The 22,206-nt window shown below is 34.8% G+C and overlaps 1 protein-coding gene across 1 annotated transcript in view; it reads left to right on the plus strand.

The window, feature by feature from the left end:
* The window catches only part of LOC107582240 (isoprenoid synthase domain-containing protein-like), a 30,571-nt gene extending 26,302 nt beyond the window's left edge, over positions 1-4,269 (plus strand). Inside the window, exon 9 of the mRNA XM_016268000.1 lies at positions 3,858-4,269. Within this exon, the coding sequence (XP_016123486.1) occupies positions 3,858-3,962 (105 nt within the window). The 3' untranslated portion in view covers positions 3,963-4,269. The remainder of the gene's footprint in view (positions 1-3,857) is intronic.
* Positions 4,270-22,206: the final 17,937 nt, after the last annotated feature.

Consider the following 22,206-nt stretch of genomic DNA (forward strand, 5'->3'; position numbering starts at 1 on the left):
ATATATATATATATATAAAATAAAAAAAGGTTTATATATATATATATATATATATAACCCCCAGACTTTATAATAAAAAATAGAAAATATTTGAATACATTCTTAAGACTTTGAAATGCTTAAAATTGAGTTTTGCACAATTAACATCCAATTACAGGAAAAGAAAAAAAACGCATCAAGTTCCTTGTATGAAATGCATTATCTGGCTATTTAGGAGTAGTTCATGATGCGAAGAGGGCACAACTTTTTTTATTTATTTATTTTTTGTATGTGGGCAGAGGAGTATTTATGTTGCATCTGTATAAACAATGCAGGAGACCTCCATTGGAGGGTGGTTTGTTTTCAGCTAAGCAATTTCGCAGTCTCTCACACGTTCACTTTTATTCTTCAGCAAATGATGACTGTTTAGTCTATGGTAATTCTTGTTTGGACAGCTTGGTAACAAATGCTGACAGTCTTTTGTTTGAGGGAAAGGTGAAATATTTACGTGATAAGGCTTGTTCCTAATGCATCAAGACAAGGTGCGGGCACTTGGTGATGGGTGAGCGTAGAGATGGAAAATAAGGATGTGGAAACTGAAATACTGTTTTGTCGCTAAAGGAAATAACATACATGACCCAGGTTGATCCCTCGCTAGACCTTTCTGTGTATGTCACAATTGTAATGAGGGGAACTCAAGAGGTTTTGTTGTTAACAGCGAATGTTTGGTTTCTGGATGTGGGCCTTGGGGTATCATGATTTCGCCATTTTCAACAGATCTGTCAGTGTAAGAAAGCATTGCGGTCTATCATTGTTTAGGAACATATCTGTCGCCAGGTCAAGTACAAACATAGAAATCGCTCCCTCTGACTTGTTGGAAATAGAGCAGTATTCACAGGTATGGAAACAAAAGCTCCCTGTATTTTCTTCACCCCGTTCCAGGAATGGAAAAGTGATGTAATATTATGACAAATCATAGTGATTACCTTCAGATTCAATCATTTAACATATCTATATTTAGCATTGTAACTCTTTAAACACAAGGTCTTTTTTCCACAAGTGAAGTGTACCACAATTTTTTTTTACTTTGACCAACTTCCTTGGACCACAGGGACAGGTAATCATCAAAATAAAAAATGTAAGAACATACATTGCGGATATAACATTTTAATGCATATTTTCAACCATTGAATAAGTCACTTGACCCCAGTTTACTCCAGTGTGATGTCCCTAAATTCAGGGCCGAATTTACGCATAGGCATTCTAGGCACGTGCCTATGCTTGCTCGTCCAGGGGGGGCCCAAACACAATGAAGAGATATATAATATTTTTGTTATACTATGGGATATCTACAACAGTAAAAGAACCAAAAACCCCAGAAGACATTGAGCAAATAAATATAACAAACAATAGGGTAAAATGACAAACTATTTCCATGTCTTCAACCTTTTTTATGTACGGAAATCACGCTTTCTTTCTCCCGTTTTCGCGCACGCAGTACAGACGCGCGGAGACGCGGACAGAAACTTGTTGTATTGAATTTATCAATAAAATAGTTTCGCATTTCTCAGTAGCGAGGTTCTTGAAGCAGTTCAACTTAAAGATTCGCTATTAGTAGACCCTGCTGCTGAATACTGCTGAGAGACGCACAGACGCAAGTATTCACACTCACTTAATCTCTCTCTCCCTCTCTCTCTCCCTCTCTCTGGTTGAGGTGCTTAAAAAATTAGCTTGTTCAACACACACAAGATTTCAGGATAGAAACATGTCAGATGTCTTGAAACAAATAATCTGAACAATTGATGTGTGATTGTGACTCCAGGCCGTTAAAATTATTAGAGAAGAAATAATGCACTCCCGAAGTTATGTGGCCGCGTCGCCGCGCCTATTAATGGAATGGTCTCTCAGTTTTCAAACTAATTAAGAACTATTCGATTTTTATTGACTGAACGCAAGCGCTTATTGCGATAGAAAACACTGTAACGGTTTCCACTGATTAAGAAATATTTTTGTTTGCTTGGGTGGTAATATTAGGCCTATTATATTAATAGGGAAGGGGGGCCCAAAAATTAGTTTTGCCTATGTCACGAAAAGAGCTAAATCCGGCCCTGGCTAAATTAATGCATTATATTTTTACCCACTAGATTTGAATTTAAAATAGATTGAGTTTAGCATTTTTATCCTTTTTATGGATTTGATGGAAGACCACAACAGACTTTAGAGTAAGATAAATGTTCATTTAGTGTGTTGACTCAAACTCCACTGTATTATTATCTTGTTTTTCCCCACATGTGTCACTGTGATTTTTCAATATGTCATGGCAGCTCAAGTTGTTGATCCGCTGCTTTCTTATTACATGTGAGTCATATTTTGCTACTCATTGGAAACATGAGACTTAGGCAGGCTTAAACTTTTGATCCTCGTTGGTGATCTTCTGTAGAGAAAAGAAAAATGCCCATATATTATTTTCCCAGTAGGACTGTCGTGTCACACCAATAACAAAACAGGCCACATGAGTAATGTTGTCATTAGCTGTGGTCAAGTAGACAAGCTTTTCGTCTTTCTACGTTTGTAAATATTCCACAAACATATTTTCCATGAACCCGAGTTTTATATGTGGGTGGCAATCAAGTTGGGGCCATTTGTTCTTAATTTCCTGACTAAACAAATACACGGAGGTCATTCTTCATTGGTTTAGACCTTATTACAGCGTGATATCTGATGATACGTTGATATATAGGAATTTGTGCCATAAACGTTCTTGCTATATTTGAGTTGTGTGTGAAATTTGTCTGTGAAGTAGCTGTCATTAGCTGAAGGGTAGGAGGAGTTCAATTGACCGCTTGCAGATGTTTTGGCTCCTTACCGAGAGTTTTGTACCCATAATTAAGTAAGGGAACAGTGACTCTATTACACAATGGAAAAACAGGGAGTCTCCTCTTCGTTTCACTACTTTTTTTTGTTCTTTTCTATTCTAAATTGCCTCCAAATGAAGATTAAAAAACACTGTACATTGCAGAACTGCTGAAGCTCAGGAGCCGCTGCAGTACAGCCATTAGTCGTGATCTAGGGTTTCCCCCCCCCCCCCCCCTCAAATTTTCTTAATCACTAGATTTTAGTTTATTTCATCCGCCTGCTTACAAATTGAATCCTGAGGAGTTAACTGTGGAAAATATGTGTCGTGAGTTTAATCCATGGATTTGAGAAATTTGGAAGTGAGCGTGGTAGAAAACGGCTACTGTGAAAAAGTAGTAACAGCTGTGAAAATCATTAAGTTGAAAGTCGATAGATAGATAGATAGATAGACAGACAGACAGACAGACAGACACATACACACACCACAAGTGGCACATTTTAAGTTAAATTGAGTTTTGTTAAGGAAAGCTTTTTCTAAATTATGTTAGAAATTACACATCACTTTTACGTTAATATGAAACATTCCTGAACAGATTTTGATAAAACCAAGATTTAATTATATTATTTATTCAGTAAAATTAATAATAAATAAAATATATATAGCACAATTTAAGATAAATAGATTTTTCTTAATTAATGTGTTAGAAATTACACATCACTTTTAAGGTAATCTGAAACAAACCTGAAAGGAAGTTGTTAAAGAAAACCAAGATTTTATATTAAGAGAACAGACTCCAAAACCTTAAACAAAAGAAAACAAAACCTGAAACCCTGTGAGCACAATAATGGGCCTGCTTTTTTTTTCTTCTTGGGCTGCCAAATATCACGGCCAGTAAGTTGTCAAGACTGTTATGTCTGCTGATGAGATAACTGGGAAAGAAGCACAGGTCCACTCACATTTGATCTGTTTGTGTATTCAAGTGTGTTTATATATATATATGCATGTGTGTGTGTTCCTTCAGGTGCCAGAGCAGTGGGAGAGATCTGTGGAGAGACTCACTCAAATCACTGTCGCTCTCATCAGAGACAGAAACGCTGCTCTCACTGGGCAGCTGCTTCATGTCTGAAACTAAAGCATGAGGCATGAGAAGATGCGTTTAAGTAGACAACCAGGATGTGGCCTGTGGACTCACAAAGAGAGAAGCATGGAATCTCAAAGGTCAAAGAACATTAGCAATTGAAGGCATTTCAGCATAAACTAAATTACAGACAGTGAGAGTGATGGCGTGGCTAAACAGTCATTGTTTGGATCATTCAAATTGATTTGTTTCATCAGGTAAGATTTCCAGGTAATTAGTTTTAAATCAAAATTGGCCTGGTTTGCCTAGGCTCATGTACACCAGTACACACAAGCACAATCACACAACTCTCCGAATCCTTACATATATTTGTTTGTAAAAGTAAATCTTTTTTAATAAAACAAATAAAAAATAACTGTATATCTGTTTTAGCCTAATTTTTTTTTTAGCTTACTTCTAGTTTATCTTCATGGGCTTCATCTCATCATTGAAAACATGGTCTCACATGTACACCATCTCTATATGTAATGAAATGCTGCCATCTTGTGGAGGGGTATGAAAATGTGCTGTTGTGTATCACAGTTGTCAGTTGTATTGGATTTGACATTATAACCGGAAATCCTTTTAGTGAATGTTTCTTTAGTTTAAATCTTAAATCTTTGTAATTTCTAACAGTATTTCAATTCACACAGAGCAGATTATCCGATTCCTTCTTGAAGCTGAAGGATCAAAGAAATCTCTTCTTGAAGAAATTGTTGTGAAGTGATACATTTTAAGTTTGTTTAAAATTTTTATATACATACACACTACTGTCAGAAAGTTAGTTGTTTTTTTTAATGAAATTGATACTTTTATTCAGCAAGGATTACTTGATCAAAATGGACAAAGATTACATGATATTTCAAATTCTGTTCTAAACATTCCATTCATCAATGTATTCTAAAAAGTAAAAAATAATCAAAATTTTCACTTTTCACAAAAATGTTAAGTCGACAATAATTTCTTGAGCAGCAAATCAACATATTAGAAGCATTTCTGAAGGATCATGTGACACTGAAGACTATTAAATATATTTAATTTTACCCCTAAAATTTTTAACAAATATTCGTTTCCATATATTAATTTCTTCCTTCAAATACTAAACACACTTTTGTCATGAATATGTCTTTTTCAGATGATGTTAAATTTGCTGTTTCCCTACATAATTCCCCTACATAATGCAGATCATGAGCTCTCCAATTTGTTCTGTGGGCCGTCTTTACACCTACTCAACTGGGAAGGCCCTGGTGACCACATTTCATAAATTTCGCTGTTTTTGTAGCTTAACCCCAGTTTAGCATAAACATGATCCCGGACGAGCCCCCAAATTTGCGTCTTGACTCTTTATCCTGTGCTCACCGCGGATTGCTAATTGATTATGGCCCTGTGCTTCCTCTCCAGTGAGCATGTGATAATTGTGGTGGGTTGTTAAAGTGACTTCCTATGTCTGAGTGTTGGCTCAAAGTGAAGGCTTCTACAGGCAGACCAATCAGGAGCTTGTTCTTGCCATTTTAGTTTCCATGGCATGAATGGCCGACAACCCCAATTTTTTCTAACTTGACATTGTTTAATCAATCTTGGCGTGTCGAGTTATTTCTACAATTTTAGTTCTAGTGAAAAATTAAAACAACTTCTTTGGTGCTTCATTCATTCAAACAAACAAAGTTTCTGTCTCCAGTGAGCATGTGATAATTGTGGTGGGTTGTTAAAGTGACTTCCTATGTCTGAGTGTTGGCTCAAAGTGAAGGCTTCTACAGGCAGACCAATCAGGAGCTTGTTCTTGCCATTTTATTTTCCATGGCATGAATGGCCGACAACCCCAATTTTTTCTAACTTGACATTGTTTAATTAATCTTGGCGTGTCGAGTTATTTCTACAATTTTAGTTCTACCTTCTCGTTTAACCAAACTCTATTTTTTAGCTGTTTAATTCGTTCCACATTTCTGCACATCTGAAGGTGAGTGCGTTGGATTTTTAGCTGCCAGTGGGGTACCAAGAGCATATCTCTGTTTGAAGTCTGAGGTTTTGACTGAGATGGATTAACCTTTCAGGTGTTCAGCAACATGTCATGGACATTTCTGGAAAGACTTAAGATGGAACAAGAGTGAGAGGATCAGGTTTATACTTTATCCTTTTGACTATGATTACATGGACAAAGGGGAATTGACCATATCAGTATTTTTGGATGATGTCCATAGCAAGGTCAATTACACAAACGCTACCATTCAAAGGTTTGGGGTCGGTAAGATTTTTTTAGTTTGTTTTTCAAAGAAATCTCTAATGTTAACAAAGGCTGCATTTATTTAAATAAAAAATATAGTAAAAAGGTAATATTATGAAATATTATTACTATTTAAAGGGGTCATCGGATGCTAAATTCTCTTTAATGTAGGCTATTTGCCCCGATTCGATCCGTTTACCTGGGAAATTTATCTAACGTTATATTTATATTATTTTGTCATCATCATTTTGTTTTAAGGAGTTAAAAATGTCCCTTATCAACCTTGATTTACACATTCCATCACATTATTTTGACAGTTAAAGTTTTGGGCGGGTTTTTGTGAGCTTTTGGGCTGGAAATTGACTAACCAATCTGGCAACACTGGTGCTGTCCACCATTGTGTCGACAGGTGCGGGGGAAGACAAGAATGTGTCCGATTAAGCGATTGAGGTGTTTTGTTGTTGGATGTAATAATGAATAAAGCAGTCGTCATTTACTCCCGACATCTCAGCCGCTGAAGAAGCAGAGTATTAACGTTTCTTTCGTTTTTGAAGGGAATGCGCCGATCCCGATCTACCTAAATGCGTCTATGTTCGTGCGAATCATTCGTGATCCAGCTTCATCTACAGAAGAAGTGAGTATAAGAGTTTAAGAATCTTTGCAAATCGCCTTTCCTAATAATGTGCTAGTTAGCCAGTTTCGCGCTGAAGTTTACAGTCTGCCCCATGGAAGAGAGGGGCGTGGTCAGCAGAGCTCATTAGCATTTAAAGCAACATGGACTAAAAAACAGCTTGCTGAAAACAGCTGATTTTGACAGGGTAAAAAGGGAGTTTTTTTACACTACCATTGAGACATTTTGACCAAAGTATGTTATAGACTTTTCATTAAGACCCTAAAGAATCATATCAACTTGTGGAAAATGGGCATCCGATGACCCCTTTAAAATAACATCTATATTAATATATTTTCAAGTTTGATTTATTCCTGCGATGGCAGAGCTGAGTTTTCAGCAGCCATTACTGCACTCTTCTGTGTCACATGATCCTTCAGAAATCATTCTAATATGCTGATTATCAATTTTGAAAAAGCCAGTTACTACTGTTGAAGTCTAGGAAGGATGTGTCAAAGAAATTAAAGCTAAATAAAATATTTATCCCCCTGATTTTTTCTGTTTGATTTATCTGATTTACCCCTGTTACATGCCAGCATCCTCTGAGGCTGCAGTACAATGGCATGTCTGGATTAGTTTTAGACAATATGATTCATGTTCATTTGCTCGTACAGCTCTGAGAGTTCACATGAAATGTTCTGAGAAAACCGCTAACCAGGGACAGCTGTAAAACAGTCAAGTAAGCGCTCGCCATACTTATGCATGAGAGAGGTTTCACTGGTTTTCGTCTGGCGGAGCTGCACCATGTGAAATGCATGTGGTGCCGGTGTAGATGAAGTTTACGGCAGGGTTTTGTTCCATTCTTGACGTTCTTCAGTTTCTTATGGTTTGCTTGCAGATTTTCTGGTGATTTATTTTTTTTTTCTGGCTCGTCTCATAGAGCTGGAACTTTCGAGGATTGTAAGACCAAGAAGACAAATTCTTCCCTGATGTTTTGAGGAACTGTTTGCTATAGCATCTTAGAAAAAGAAGAAAAATCTGAGATTACTATAGCGACTTCTATTTCCCCCCCCCCAGTTTTTATTACAATATGTTTTACAATTTATTACAAGTTTTTATTTATTTATTTATTTATAAATTATATTATCATCTTTTAGAGACATTAACACATTTAATTTATTAATATTATTTTTATTTGTTCCCCTTTCTGTTATGTATTTGAGCATTTACAGGGTTCCATATGGATGAATTGACATATGGACTGTATTGTTGCCAGAGAACAAATCAGGTGCATGACTATAATAAATAATTACTGTTAGGCAAGATATGAATCCATTACAAAGTGTTTCATGCTATATATTATTAGCATGAAATATGCTTAATAATATTTATAGAAACTATGAACTTTTTATTTATTTTTTGCCTTTAGTATATAGGACAGTTTAAAGACACTGCCGTACACTACCATTCAAAGATTTGGGGTAAGATTGTTTTTAAAGAAATTACTTTAATACATTTATTCAGCAGGAATGCGTTAAATTGATTAAAAGTGACAGTACAGACATTTGTACTGTTTATATTTCAGTTAAATGCTGTTCTTTTGAACTTTATATTCATCAAAGAATCCTGAAAAAAATATTCCACAAAAATATTAAGCGGCACAACTGTTTACAACAAAATGTTTCTTGTGCAGCAAATCAGCATATTAGAATGATTTCTGAAGGATCATGTGACACTGAAGACTGGAGTAATGATGCTGAAAATTCAGCTTTACCATCACAGGAATTAATTACATTTTAAAATATATTACAATAGAAAACAGATAATGTAATTGTTTTACTGTATTTTTATCTTACCGACCCCAAACTTTTGAACGTTAGTGTAAGAGGAGGTAAAGAGGAGAAACTGGGACATGAAGCAGGCCAGACTTTTCAGCACCACAGTTCAAAACTGTTTACTATTTGAATATGTATATGTTTCAATTATATTAATGGCAATACGTTTTGATACAAATCTGAAGGATCTTTTGCTTTATGTGTCTGAATGGACTTTTCATTAAGACCCTAAAGAATCATATCAACTTGTGGAAAATGGGCATCCGATGACCCCTTTAAAATAACATCTATATTAATATATTTTCAAGTTTGATTTATTCCTGTGATGGCAGAGCTGAGTTTTCAGCAGCCATTACTGCACTCTTCTGTGTCACATGATCCTTCAGAAATCATTCTAATATGCTGATTATCAATTTTGAAAAAGCCAGTTACTACTGTTGAAGTCTAGGAAGGATGTGTCAAAGAAATTAAAGCTAAATAAAATATTTATCCCCCTGATTTTTTCTGTTTGATTTATCTGATTTACCCCTGTTACATGCCAGCATCCTCTGAGGCTGCAGTACAATGGCATGTCTGGATTAGTTTTAGACAATATGATTCATGTTCATTTGCTCGTACAGCTCTGAGAGTTCACATGAAATGTTCTGAGAAAACCGCTAACCAGGGACAGCTGTAAAACAGTCAAGTAAGCGCTCGCCATACTTATGCATGAGAGAGGTTTCACTGGTTTTCGTCTGGCGGAGCTGCACCATGTGAAATGCATGTGGTGCCGGTGTAGATGAAGTTTACGGCAGGGTTTTGTTCCATTCTTGACGTTCTTCAGTTTCTTATGGTTTGCTTGCAGATTTTCTGGTGATTTATTTTTTTTTTCTGGCTCGTCTCATAGAGCTGGAACTTTCGAGGATTGTAAGACCAAGAAGACAAATTCTTCCCTGATGTTTTGAGGAACTGTTTGCTATAGCATCTTAGAAAAAGAAGAAAAATCTGAGATTACTATAGCGACTTCTATTTCCCCCCCCCCAGTTTTTATTACAATATGTTTTACAATTTATTACAAGTTTTTATTTATTTATTTATTTATAAATTATATTTTAGAGACATAGAGACATTAACACATTTAATTTATTAATATTATTTTTATTTGTTCCCCTTTCTGTTATGTATTTGAGCGGTTCCATATTTCCATATGGATGAATTGACATATGGACTGTATTGTTGCCAGAGAACAAATCAGGTGCATGACTATAATAAATAATTACTGTTAGGCAAGATATGAATCCATTACAAAGTGTTTCATGCTATATATTATTAGCATGAAATATGCTTAATAATATTTATAGAAACTATGAACTTTTTATTTATTTTTTGCCTTTAGTATATAGGACAGTTTAAAGACACTGCCGTACACTACCATTCAAAGATTTGGGGTAAGATTGTTTTTAAAGAAATTACTTTAATACATTTATTCAGCAGGAATGCGTTAAATTGATTAAAAGTGACAGTACAGACATTTGTACTGTTTATATTTCAGTTAAATGCTGTTCTTTTGAACTTTATATTCATCAAAGAATCCTGAAAAAAATATTCCACAAAAATATTAAGCGGCACAACTGTTTACAACAAAATGTTTCTTGTGCAGCAAATCAGCATATTAGAATGATTTCTGAAGGATCATGTGACACTGAAGACTGGAGTAATGATGCTGAAAATTCAGCTTTACCATCACAGGAATTAATTACATTTTAAAATATATTACAATAGAAAACAGATAATGTAATTGTTTTACTGTATTTTTATCTTACCGACCCCAAACTTTTGAACGTTAGTGTAAGAGGAGGTAAAGAGGAGAAACTGGGACATGAAGCAGGCCAGACTTTTCAGCACCACAGTTCAAAACTGTTTACTATTTGAATATGTATATGTTTCAATTATATTAATGGCAATACGTTTTGATACAAATCTGAAGGATCTTTTGCTTTATGTGTCTGAATGAAACTTGAGTATCAGAGTGAGATGAAGAGAGGTGAACCTTTCTCTCAAACATGCCTTGTGGTCCGTTCAGTTGTCTCCTACTGGTTTGCAAAGATGATTAATGACCGAACATCACTCAAATTCAGCACCTCTATCCTGTGAAATCAGAGAGACTCACTTGAGAATCATTTGCATGCCCGACATGTGTAAATTTGATTTTGTGAAGGCTTTGCTGTGTTTGTTTAGGCCATGTTTGAAAGTTCACTCCAAGTTGTCATTTCCTATAGGCCAAGTTGATGATGAAGGCATCAACATTAAAGGGGTAGTTCACCCAAAAATGAAAATTACCCCATGATTTACTCACCCTCAAGCCATCATAGGTGTATATGACTTTCTTCTTTCAGATGAATACAATCTGAGTTATAATAAAAAAATGTCCTGGCTCTTCCAAGCTTTATAGCAGTGAATGGGGGTCGAGATTTTGAAGCCCAAAAAAGTGTGTCTATCCATTATAAAAAGTGCTCCACGTGGTCCGGGGGGTTAATAAAGGCCTTCTGAAGCAAAGTGATGCGTTTGTGTAAGAAAAATATCCATATTTAAAACTTTATAAACCATAATCTCTAGCTCCCACTAACTGTCGTACATGCGTTCATGAGAGAGTAGCATTCCAGTGGATGACGTAGCAGTAGTGTAATTTTTGGGTGAATTATCCCTTTAAGGGTTGTGTTTCCTCTGATTTTCCTTAAAATAATCTGTAAAATTGTATTAGTTCACCTACAAATAACATTTGTCATGATTCACTCACCCTCATGTTGTTCCAACATTCCAAGTGATGTTCCTTCATTTAGTGAAACACAAAAAGTTATATTTTGAACAAAGTTTCAAATGTTTTTTGAAAGTCTGGGCTCCAAAACACAGGACTTTTTCAATTTTATGTTCTAAAACCTGCTAATGATGTCTCTCTGTACTGTTCAGTCACAGTGTGGCATGAAGTGCCATTTCAGCGAGCATTTTAAAATCCTGACGCCTGTGATTTCACAGATGTGTTTTTGTCAGCACACCATCGGGTGTAACAAAATCCTGTCTGACAGCCATTTAGGTCATTTCCTCTTTTTAAGACCCAGTATTACAGCTCTCTAAAGGTAAGGGGCTGCCCAGCATATAGCACAACAAAATTGGGAATGTTGGGTAATCTAATTAGAGAGCAGGACGGGGCCCGTGGGGCCACAGACTGTGGTGAAGAAATGTTCTGAGAAAACCGCTAACCAGGGACAGCTGTAAAACAGTCAAGTAAGCGCTCGCCATACTTATGCATGAGAGAGGTTTCACTGGTTTTCGTCTGGCGGAGCTGCACCATGTGAAATGCATGTGGTGCCGGTGTAGATGAAGTTTACGGCAGGGTTTTGTTCCATTCTTGACGTTCTTCAGTTTCTTATGGTTTGCTTGCAGATTTTCTGGTGATTTATTTTTTTTTTCTGGCTCGTCTCATAGAGCTGGAACTTTCGAGGATTGTAAGACCAAGAAGACAAATTCTTCCCTGATGTTTTGAGGAACTGTTTGCTATAGCATCTTAGAAAAAGAAGAAAAATCTGAGATTACTATAGCGACTTCTATTTCCCCCCCCCCAGTTTTTATTACAATATGTTTTACAATTTATTACAAGTTTTTATTTATTTATTTATTTATAAATTATATTATCATCTTTTAGAGACATTAACACATTTAATTTATTAATATTATTTTTATTTGTTCCCCTTTCTGTTATGTATTTGAGCATTTACAGGGTTCCATATGGATGAATTGACATATGGACTGTATTGTTGCCAGAGAACAAATCAGGTGCATGACTATAATAAATAATTACTGTTAGGCAAGATATGAATCCATTACAAAGTGTTTCATGCTATATATTATTAGCATGAAATATGCTTAATAATATTTATAGAAACTATGAACTTTTTATTTATTTTTTGCCTTTAGTATATAGGACAGTTTAAAGACACTGCCGTACACTACCATTCAAAGATTTGGGGTAAGATTGTTTTTAAAGAAATTACTTTAATACATTTATTCAGCAGGAATGCGTTAAATTGATTAAAAGTGACAGTACAGACATTTGTACTGTTTATATTTCAGTTAAATGCTGTTCTTTTGAACTTTATATTCATCAAAGAATCCTGAAAAAAATATTCCACAAAAATATTAAGCGGCACAACTGTTTACAACAAAATGTTTCTTGTGCAGCAAATCAGCATATTAGAATGATTTCTGAAGGATCATGTGACACTGAAGACTGGAGTAATGATGCTGAAAATTCAGCTTTACCATCACAGGAATTAATTACATTTTAAAATATATTACAATAGAAAACAGATAATGTAATTGTTTTACTGTATTTTTATCTTACCGACCCCAAACTTTTGAACGTTAGTGTAAGAGGAGGTAAAGAGGAGAAACTGGGACATGAAGCAGGCCAGACTTTTCAGCACCACAGTTCAAAACTGTTTACTATTTGAATATGTATATGTTTCAATTATATTAATGGCGATACGTTTTGATACAAATCTGAATGATCTTTTGCTTGATGTGTCTGAATGAAACTTGAGTATCAGAGTGAGATGAAGAGAGGTGAACCTTTCTCTCAAACATGCCTTGTGGTCCGTTCAGTTGTCTCCTACTGGTTTGCAAAGATGATTAATGACCGAACATCACTCAAATTCAGCACCTCTATCCTGTGAAATCAGAGAGACTCACTTGAGAATCATTTGCATGCCCGACATGTGTAAATTTGATTTTGTGAAGGCTTTGCTGTGTTTGTTTAGGCCATGTTTGAAAGTTCACTCCAAGTTGTCATTTCCTATAGGCCAAGTTGATGATGAAGGCATCAACATTAAAGGGGTAGTTCACCCAAAAATGAAAATTACCCCATGATTTACTCACCCTCAAGCCATCATAGGTGTATATGACTTTCTTCTTTCAGATGAATACAATCTGAGTTATAATAAAAAAATGTCCTGGCTCTTCCAAGCTTTATAGCAGTGAATGGGGGTCGAGATTTTGAAGCCCAAAAAAGTGTGTCTATCCATTATAAAAAGTGCTCCACGTGGTCCGGGGGGTTAATAAAGGCCTTCTGAAGCAAAGTGATGCGTTTGTGTAAGAAAAATATCCATATTTAAAACTTTATAAACCATAATCTCTAGCTCCCACTAACTGTCGTACATGCGTTCATGAGAGAGTAGCATTCCAGTGGATGACGTAGCAGTAGTGTAATTTTTGGGTGAATTATCCCTTTAAGGGATGTGTTTCCTCTGATTTTCCTTAAAATAATCTGTAAAACTGTATTAGTTCACCTACAAATAACATTTGTCATGATTCACTCACCCTCATGTTGTTCCAACATTCCAAGTGATGTTCCTTCATTTAGTGAAACACAAAAAGATATATTTTGAACAAAGTTTCAAATGTTTTTTGAAAGTCTGGGCTCCAAAACACAGGACTTTTTAAATTTTATGTTCTAAAACCTGCTAATGATGTCTCTCTGTACTGTTCAGTCACAGTGTGGCATGAAGTGCCATTTCAGCGAGCATTTTAAAATCCTGACGCCTGTGATTTCACAGATGTGTTTTTGTCAGCACACCATCGGGTGTAACAAAATCCTGTCTGACAGCCATTTAGGTCATTTCCTCTTTTTAAGACCCAGTATTACAGCTCTCTAAAGGTAAGGGGCTGCCCAGCATATAGCACAACAAAATTGGGAATGTTGGGTAATCTAATTAGAGAGCAGGACGGGGCCCGTGGGGCCACAGACTGTGGTGAAGCAGGGAAACACTCGCCCTAAAGCTGCACACCGCAGGCTGGCTGTGGTAATGTCTGAGAGACTAATTCTTCCTCATGAGGAAAAACAGGGCCTTTCCTGGAGGGAACGGATACCGAGTTAGACAATCAGTGACACTTTGTTTTTACTTTTAACAGAAAAAGTAAGTATATATATATATATATATATATATATATATATATATATATATATATATATATATAAAGTTACACTAAAAATGTTACACTAAATAGCTTGCTTATAATTGTTTAAATTTAACTTAACATATTCGGTAAAAATTATATTTGATTTAACAGGATGATACAAGTAATTTGATTGTAAAATACAGTAAGAATTTTGGTCTCGGTAGTGAAAAGTATGAATTATCATAATTTATGGTAAAAAATGTATTGCATAAATTAAGAAGAATATTCTAACATGACCATTATTGTTTGTTTAGAGTAAAATATTGTTAAAAATATTTGTATTTTTTTGTAACATTTGTATTTTTTTGTAAACAAACAAATTAGCATATGATTTATGCATCAGTGTTTTGTTATACATTTGTACTTATTTGATGTTTATTGCATTGTTTAATGTTCATAAAACCAGTTATAATGACTTTAAATCATTATGTGGCTTTTTATTTGACCACTTATGTTATAGAGGTTATATAAGTAAATGTTAATATACAAAGCAGATGCAAGTAGTTTAAGGAGGTTGTTAAATGAATTAATTCCTGCTTGGAAAGTCGGTTTTTGTCACCAGATTTTTACCGTAATTTTAACAGGATTTTAAAAAGTTTTATTTATTATAATAATTATGTATCTATTTATTCCATTGGTCATGCAAATAAAAATGTATTATATAAATAAATAAAAATTCAAATGAGTGTAATTTTAAAAATGTTTTATTATTTTACTTTTTTGTATGGAGATATCTATAGTTTTATGTTACATTTTAAGATGTCCGATTTATGTTTATTGCATTTCTGTATTTTGAAATCATTATGTGGCCTTTTATTTTGACAATAACGTACAAAGCAAATTTAAGTAGATTAATTAATTTGTACTTAAATTCTATTTTTGTCACCAGATTTCTACTGTAATTTTAACAGGATTTAAAAAAATCTTTATTTATTTTTACAGAGAACATACTGGAAAAAGAAGACAGGATGGTATAAAAGAAAGAGAGTGAGAAGCAATGCACAAATACAGTGAGAGCGGGTAAGACAGGAGTGATTTATGTCCTGCTATTGAGAAACTAAAATAAATCCAAACTCTGTGAGAGAAACATACAGTACGGACTGTAAAACACAAGACATGCTCGGCCGCTTTCCCTGCCTTAACCTCTGAAGCTTACGCTCCCTCTCTGCAATGTCAAAGCCAATAATTTAGGTTTTTGTCCTTTAGGATATTATCTGAGTTGGAAAGGACGCTGTTTTTTTCAGCCCAAGTTTGTTAGAATTCTGTTTGAGTTGTGGAGGTCTGTTTTAAAGAATCAGATCAGTAGTCGTTTATGACAGCATTGTGAGTCTCTTGTCTGTTGTTGGAGTCGTGACGTAGTGGTCAGCATACATTGAGTTGTGGTGCTCATTTTGGAGGTGCGGGTTTGCATCTGGCTTTTGCCAGGTGTTTATCTGCGATGATAAATGCAAAACTATAGCTCAATCCGTGATAAGCCCATTTTATTTAGACTAATCAAAAGGCTCGATAAATGTGATACACTTCATTTAGAGAGAAAATAACACAGTGTGGGGCGTTTGATCAACATTATTTACACAATACGCCACAACTGTGGCAAAAGCGTTGAGGTATTCAGAGGCCTTCGTGTCTTGGCGAACTTTGATATGCGCACACACTCAGAGACACGTTCATTATCTGCTTCCGCCCGTCTTTTTAAACTGTTTATTTATGTGGAAGGATAATGATGTCTTGATTACACGGCAACAGGATTTGCCTTTGTGCGCTCTGTGACTGATGTGGAAGTGTGAGAGTGCAGTAAATAATTCATCCGCTTGATTTGTGACGCTGTCAGCACGGTTTGTTGCTCTCAGGAACAGAACACCAGATTGAGATGGGAGAATCTGCTAAATTCAAGACTGGCGTTCTGTCAGAAAGGAAATGTGAGAAGAACGTTTTTGTAACACTTTTTTTGACTTTTTATTGAAAGAAAAGTATCTAAAATACAATATATTTGATAAAAATACAGTAAAAACTATGAAAATATAATATAAAAAAGGTATTTTTAGATCACAATTCTGACTTTTTTCCCCTTGCAATCCTGAGAGAAAAAAAGAAACAAACTTGCCATTCAGAAATGCAAGATATAAATTCAGAATTTTGAGTTTGCATCTCTCAATTCTGACTTTTTTTCCCAGAATTCTGTTTACATCTTGCAATTCTGACTTATTTTTCCTCTGAATTCAGAGTTTAGATCTTGCAATTCAGATTTTTTATATAATCTGAATAAAATATAAAAAAGGTAATTGCAACATTTTATCTCACACTTTTTAATCTCACAATTCCGACTTTTCTTTTTGCAAGTTAACATCTCTCAATTCTGACTTTTTTCCCCTCATAATTGCAAGCTTATATATAAAACTCGCAATTCTGGATTTATATCTTGCAATTCTGACTCTGAAAAAGTCTGAATTGTGATATATATATAAACTCAGTTTACCATGTGGCTAGAGTTCTGCTTAACATTTTTGTGGATTTTTTTCAGGATTTATTGTGAAATAGAAATATTTTAACATTAGGAAAGCAATGTTTTGTCACTCTTTATCAATTGAACGTGTCTTTGCTGAATAAAAGGTATTAATTTCTTTCAACAAAATAAATAAAAATAAAGTCGTTTTAGTAGATAGTGACTCAACAACCTGCCCTCGTGGGCTCAAATTTACACCCCATGCTTTCTAGGAGTCTCTTTATAACTGCTCCTGGCTTTTGGGTGAGTGTTTTTACACACTCTTTGTGATCCATTGCATTTCCGCTATGTCCACGTGCGGTTGACTCCATGTGAAAATGTCTTGGAATCCAGAGTTTAGATTTTTCCTGCTTTGTTCTGCCTTGGAAAGAGGACTAACACATGCTTGGCAAATGTCTGTTCGAATTTCCAAATTCCAATGAAAGTGGAGAATCTTGTTTCATAATGCAGTTCTAGTGAAGCACGCTCGCGTCCCTTCGAGATCGTCCTACGCTTCGCTTTCCGGTGAGAAGTTATTCTACGCCCCCGTCTGTCTGACAAAACTCCCTATTGTTCCCTAAATCATGAATTGTATTCAAGCTTGGCCGAGCGACCTGACAATGAGGGATGAATTTTTTGTGCGCTACGGTCATCCACATCTGCAATATGCAGGGAAATTACCTATTATAAGAAAGTTTCTTTTTGTCCACTCAAATATCCCCAGTTACTCTTTCGGACCAGCCATGCAGGCAGATGTTGGGTCAAACAGGAAGTTTCTTCCCCTCGCTCTGTCTTTAATGAATCTCTGGAGAGGGTCTGTATAGGGGCTGGACCTGGATCTGTCTCTTCCGTTTAAACCTTACGCTTCATTCTCCCGCCCTGCTTATGTAACCCTCATACTCTCAGTAAAACTCGCCTGAGATTCATCATGTGTCAAAAAAGCTCGGGCCCAGAGCAAGCGATGGTGCGACTGATAGTAATGTGAAGCAAAGGGTGCTGAAATCACTGGATTTTTAATGGTTCTGAGTATTTGCTCATACTAATCTTCAACATCATGTCTTTTTTTATTACAGCAGCATGGCATTTTTAATCATTTTGCCATCAACACGTTGAGACTGATTCATCTTTCTGTATATTATTACGATGTGCGTAATCAGAGTGGCATTGCAAACTCAGTAGGATTCACTGATATTTCCCTCAGTATCTTACAGAGATCATGGATGAAAGAGATCATGAATCTTACTGCTAATCCACAGTGTGCTCATATGTATGTCTATTTCATTTCAAACTAGGGTCCAGGCTAATCATTTTAATGTAAAATAAAAAAAAAACTGTATAAAAAGAAGTCTTTGAAAGAAGTCTACCAAGTCTGCATTTTGAGCTAAAATACAGTAAAACAGTAATTATGTGAAATATTATTACAATTTCAAATAAGTGCTTTCTATTTTAATATATTTTAAAATGTAATTTATTCCTGTGATGCAAAGCTGAATTTTCAGCATCACTACTCCAGTCTTCAGTGTCACACGATCCTCCAGAAATCATTCTAATATGCTGATTTTGTTTGAACATTTCTTCTTATATCAATATTTTCAGCATTTATTTGAAATAGAAATGTCTTTACTGCCACTGATCAATTTAATGCATTCTCGTTTTTTTTTTTACATTTATAATTTGATAATATTGCTGTTTCATTTTGCTTACTAATTTTTCTTTCTTGCTTTATTTATTGTGCATTTATTTATTGTTGAAAAGGTGTCTTTCCAGGTTTATACATCTAATATTACTTATTTCTCTCACACAGAATAAATGAGTCTTTATGTATGAAAATATATAGCAGCTTTTGTATATTATAAAGGATGCTTTGGCATCAAGTGGTTTAAAACCCCTAAAAGATTCCATGCAATGTCTGTCAAGCTCTATATAGGACAAAAACACTTTAAAACTTTGTTGAAAATGAATTAATATTTGTGGTCATTTGAAATTTTATAGTCAAATTTTCTTTTTTCTTTTTGGAACTCAAAATTTCTCCATTTGTGTTCCAGAAAAATGAACAGCATACAGGTTTGGATGAGGGTGAGTAAATAATGACAGTATTTTCTTTCAGTGTTTTAAAGTGACCTATTCTTTTAATGTTAAGCAGCCAGGCACGCATTTGCCAACCCACTTTGACATGCCTTTGCAGAACGCCGTCTGAGGAGACACAAGCTCAGCACTGACTGATCTGGCAGGAGTGATCGGGACATTCAAGTGGATGCCGAAGTGTTTCAATATCCTTCTATTGTCATGAGCCTGCGTCACAACCCTTGCCCAAGGATGGAGATGGGATCGAGTTGGAGTTGAATATTATACTGCAGGCTTGATTAGAGGATGATGGAATTGTCCTGCAGCAAAATGGGGAAATGCTCAAGAGCTCCACTTCCCACTCTCAGGCAAGAACAGCCAAAGTAATGCCTCCCTTGAGAACTCCTGTGTGTGTGTAAGTGTGTGTGTGTGTGTGTGTGTGTGTGTGTGTGTTTGACCCCGGTGAGGACAAAATATGCATGGGTCAGTGAGTTCTGCTGGGCTGGATCACAATATGATTGATAACCAAACCTGCTATTTTAGCTTGGCTCTGTCCTGACGGGTGATGCGCATCTGTTTAATGGAAATTATGTTTGCCATACCAAAGAAGCGTTTAGTGGTAGCATGTCCACCACTGGGGACAAACATAATTATGCTGTATTTTTTTGATATTTTGCATATTTTATGCTGCTTAAAAATAAAACAGTTGCTGACAACCGAAGAAATTCACAAAACATTTATACATTTGTACACAAACCTTTATAATTTATTGCATTAAAAAATAAATAATTGATAAAATGAATGAAATGATTAAAAGGAGATTATGAAATTATTAAATTAAATCAACATGAAATAATATGCTCTATTGATAGATTGAATTAATTAAATATTTAATTTATTTCACAATCTAATAATTAATATTATTACACTTCATAAACCCACATTTACATTTTAGAATTTAATTATAAAATATAACAATTCTGCACACCACTCAAACTTGCATCACCACATCTAAAGTATCTAACATTATTATTCGTTTTTTTCAGTATAGAAAGAGGGAAGCGGATAAAAAAAATGTTTTCTGATCATTCAAGTTTGAGTAGTGTGTGGGATTTATTTATGTTCTACTACTATATTCTGCTTTTATCCCATACACCTACGCATGATTTGGATGTGTTGAGGCACTATATTTTTTATCTAAATAATAAAATCTATTTTTTTTATTAAACAGTTTTATGAATATAATAAAATGTAATTGAATTAAATACTTATTTATTTATTTAATTATTATTACTACAAGTAATTAAATAATTTTTTAAAATATTGAATTCAATTATACTTTATTATAATTAAATTAAAAAATTAAATATGGGTTAATGAAGTGTTATGATTATGTCATGTAATTTCTCAATATCTTTGTATCTAAAGTTTCATATACATTGGGGAACAATGTCTAAAGCCACTAGAAGAAAAGAAGAGATTTTGTTTGCATTATTTTAAATATTAATATTAAAATCTGCATGGTAGTTTGAGCAAAAATTTCTATTTAAAATAATTGTTATTTATTTAGTAGCGTATGCACCCTTTTTCTTTAATGAGCAGCATATTTGATTAGTGACCCAAAAATAGTGCAGAAATTTAAATAACTTTTCTTGGTTTTTATAGGTCTCAGAATAAAAAAGAAATGTTATTTCCAGTTTAAAAAAATAAAAAATTTCAGATTTTCAGAATTCTTAGACTTTTGAATCCTTCATTAGCTCCATGAGTGCAACCGGGCAGTTCACACCAATAACACACCAGTAGAGGTCAGCAAGGCCATTTACATATTAAATGTACACAGTCTGTCTAATTAATAGTGGTTGATGAGGAACTAAAGACAAAAGCTATAGATTAATGGCCATCGTACTTCAACTTGAATGCCACATAAACCTTGGAATAGCGTATAAAGAGAGAGTCCAACATCACATGTGGGTTTTTCCTGATGAAGTTCTACCCTCACATTGAGAATCCATTAGTCCGCTATAGGAAGAAACCTCCCAAGCCCCCTATTAAGGACAGGGAGACTCCAGCACTCTGGGATTTGGCCTTCGTCATCGGCACCGACAGCGAGAAGGAAGCTATTAAATCATAAAATGTTGACTTCACTTTTTGAAATGAAAGGATTTATTAAAACAGTATGGTGGACCGGGGGGTACAAAAGACTTTGTGATGTATTTGGCTGTTACAGTCTTCAGAACCGTTTGTGGCCGGAGAAGCTGGTGGGCGTGACAAAACTAATTGGAGCGTGTGACAAACAGCAGAGAGAGTCGAACTTTACAGTCAAATACTTTTGTGATTTATTAGACACAAATTGTACCACCAACACAAGGAATAGCATGGAGGCTTTTTACTGCGTTCAGTCAGTGTGTAAAGCACACCTCCCAGATCATCTCTGAGGACACATTCATAATGCTGCAGTGAAATCCGTGGCTGCTGCTGGGTTTAGTAGACAATGTCAGCGCGCATCCCAATAGCTTGTGTGTGTGTGTGTGTGTGTGTGTCTGCTATTTATAAAGGTCGCTTGTTAATTTAACAGCTAATTTAATTAGTTAATTGCTTGTTACATTTAAATTAAATTAAATAAACATTTATAAATAAGATATTTGAATTCATATTTCATTAAATAAAAACAAATATTTGTATGATTTTCTACAAAAGCTAGAGTTATAGGAGTATCATATTTTTTAGGGAACTCTAGGACTACTCAAGAAGATTTAAAAGAGGCCCAGATAATTATAATCTCAGAATTATTTCTTTATTACTTGTATGTATGTATTTATTTATTTATTTATAAGAAAAAGTTATTTAAATTCCATTTTAATTAAAATATTTGTATGATTTGCAACAAAAGCTAGGGGGGTACAAAAGTACCAGATTTTATTTTTCTCATGAGCTTTTGTTGTGTTCTCAAGGACACTTTAGAGAGGCACAGAAAACAATCGAATATTGCATTTGCATTTTGTATTATATTTATAAAAAGATATTTGAAATCAAATTTAATTAAATGAAAT

Source organism: Sinocyclocheilus grahami, unplaced genomic scaffold, assembly GCF_001515645.1.
Source record: "Sinocyclocheilus grahami isolate Dianchi unplaced genomic scaffold, SAMN03320097.WGS_v1.1 scaffold42.1, whole genome shotgun sequence".
Lineage (NCBI taxonomy): Eukaryota > Metazoa > Chordata > Actinopteri > Cypriniformes > Cyprinidae > Sinocyclocheilus > Sinocyclocheilus grahami.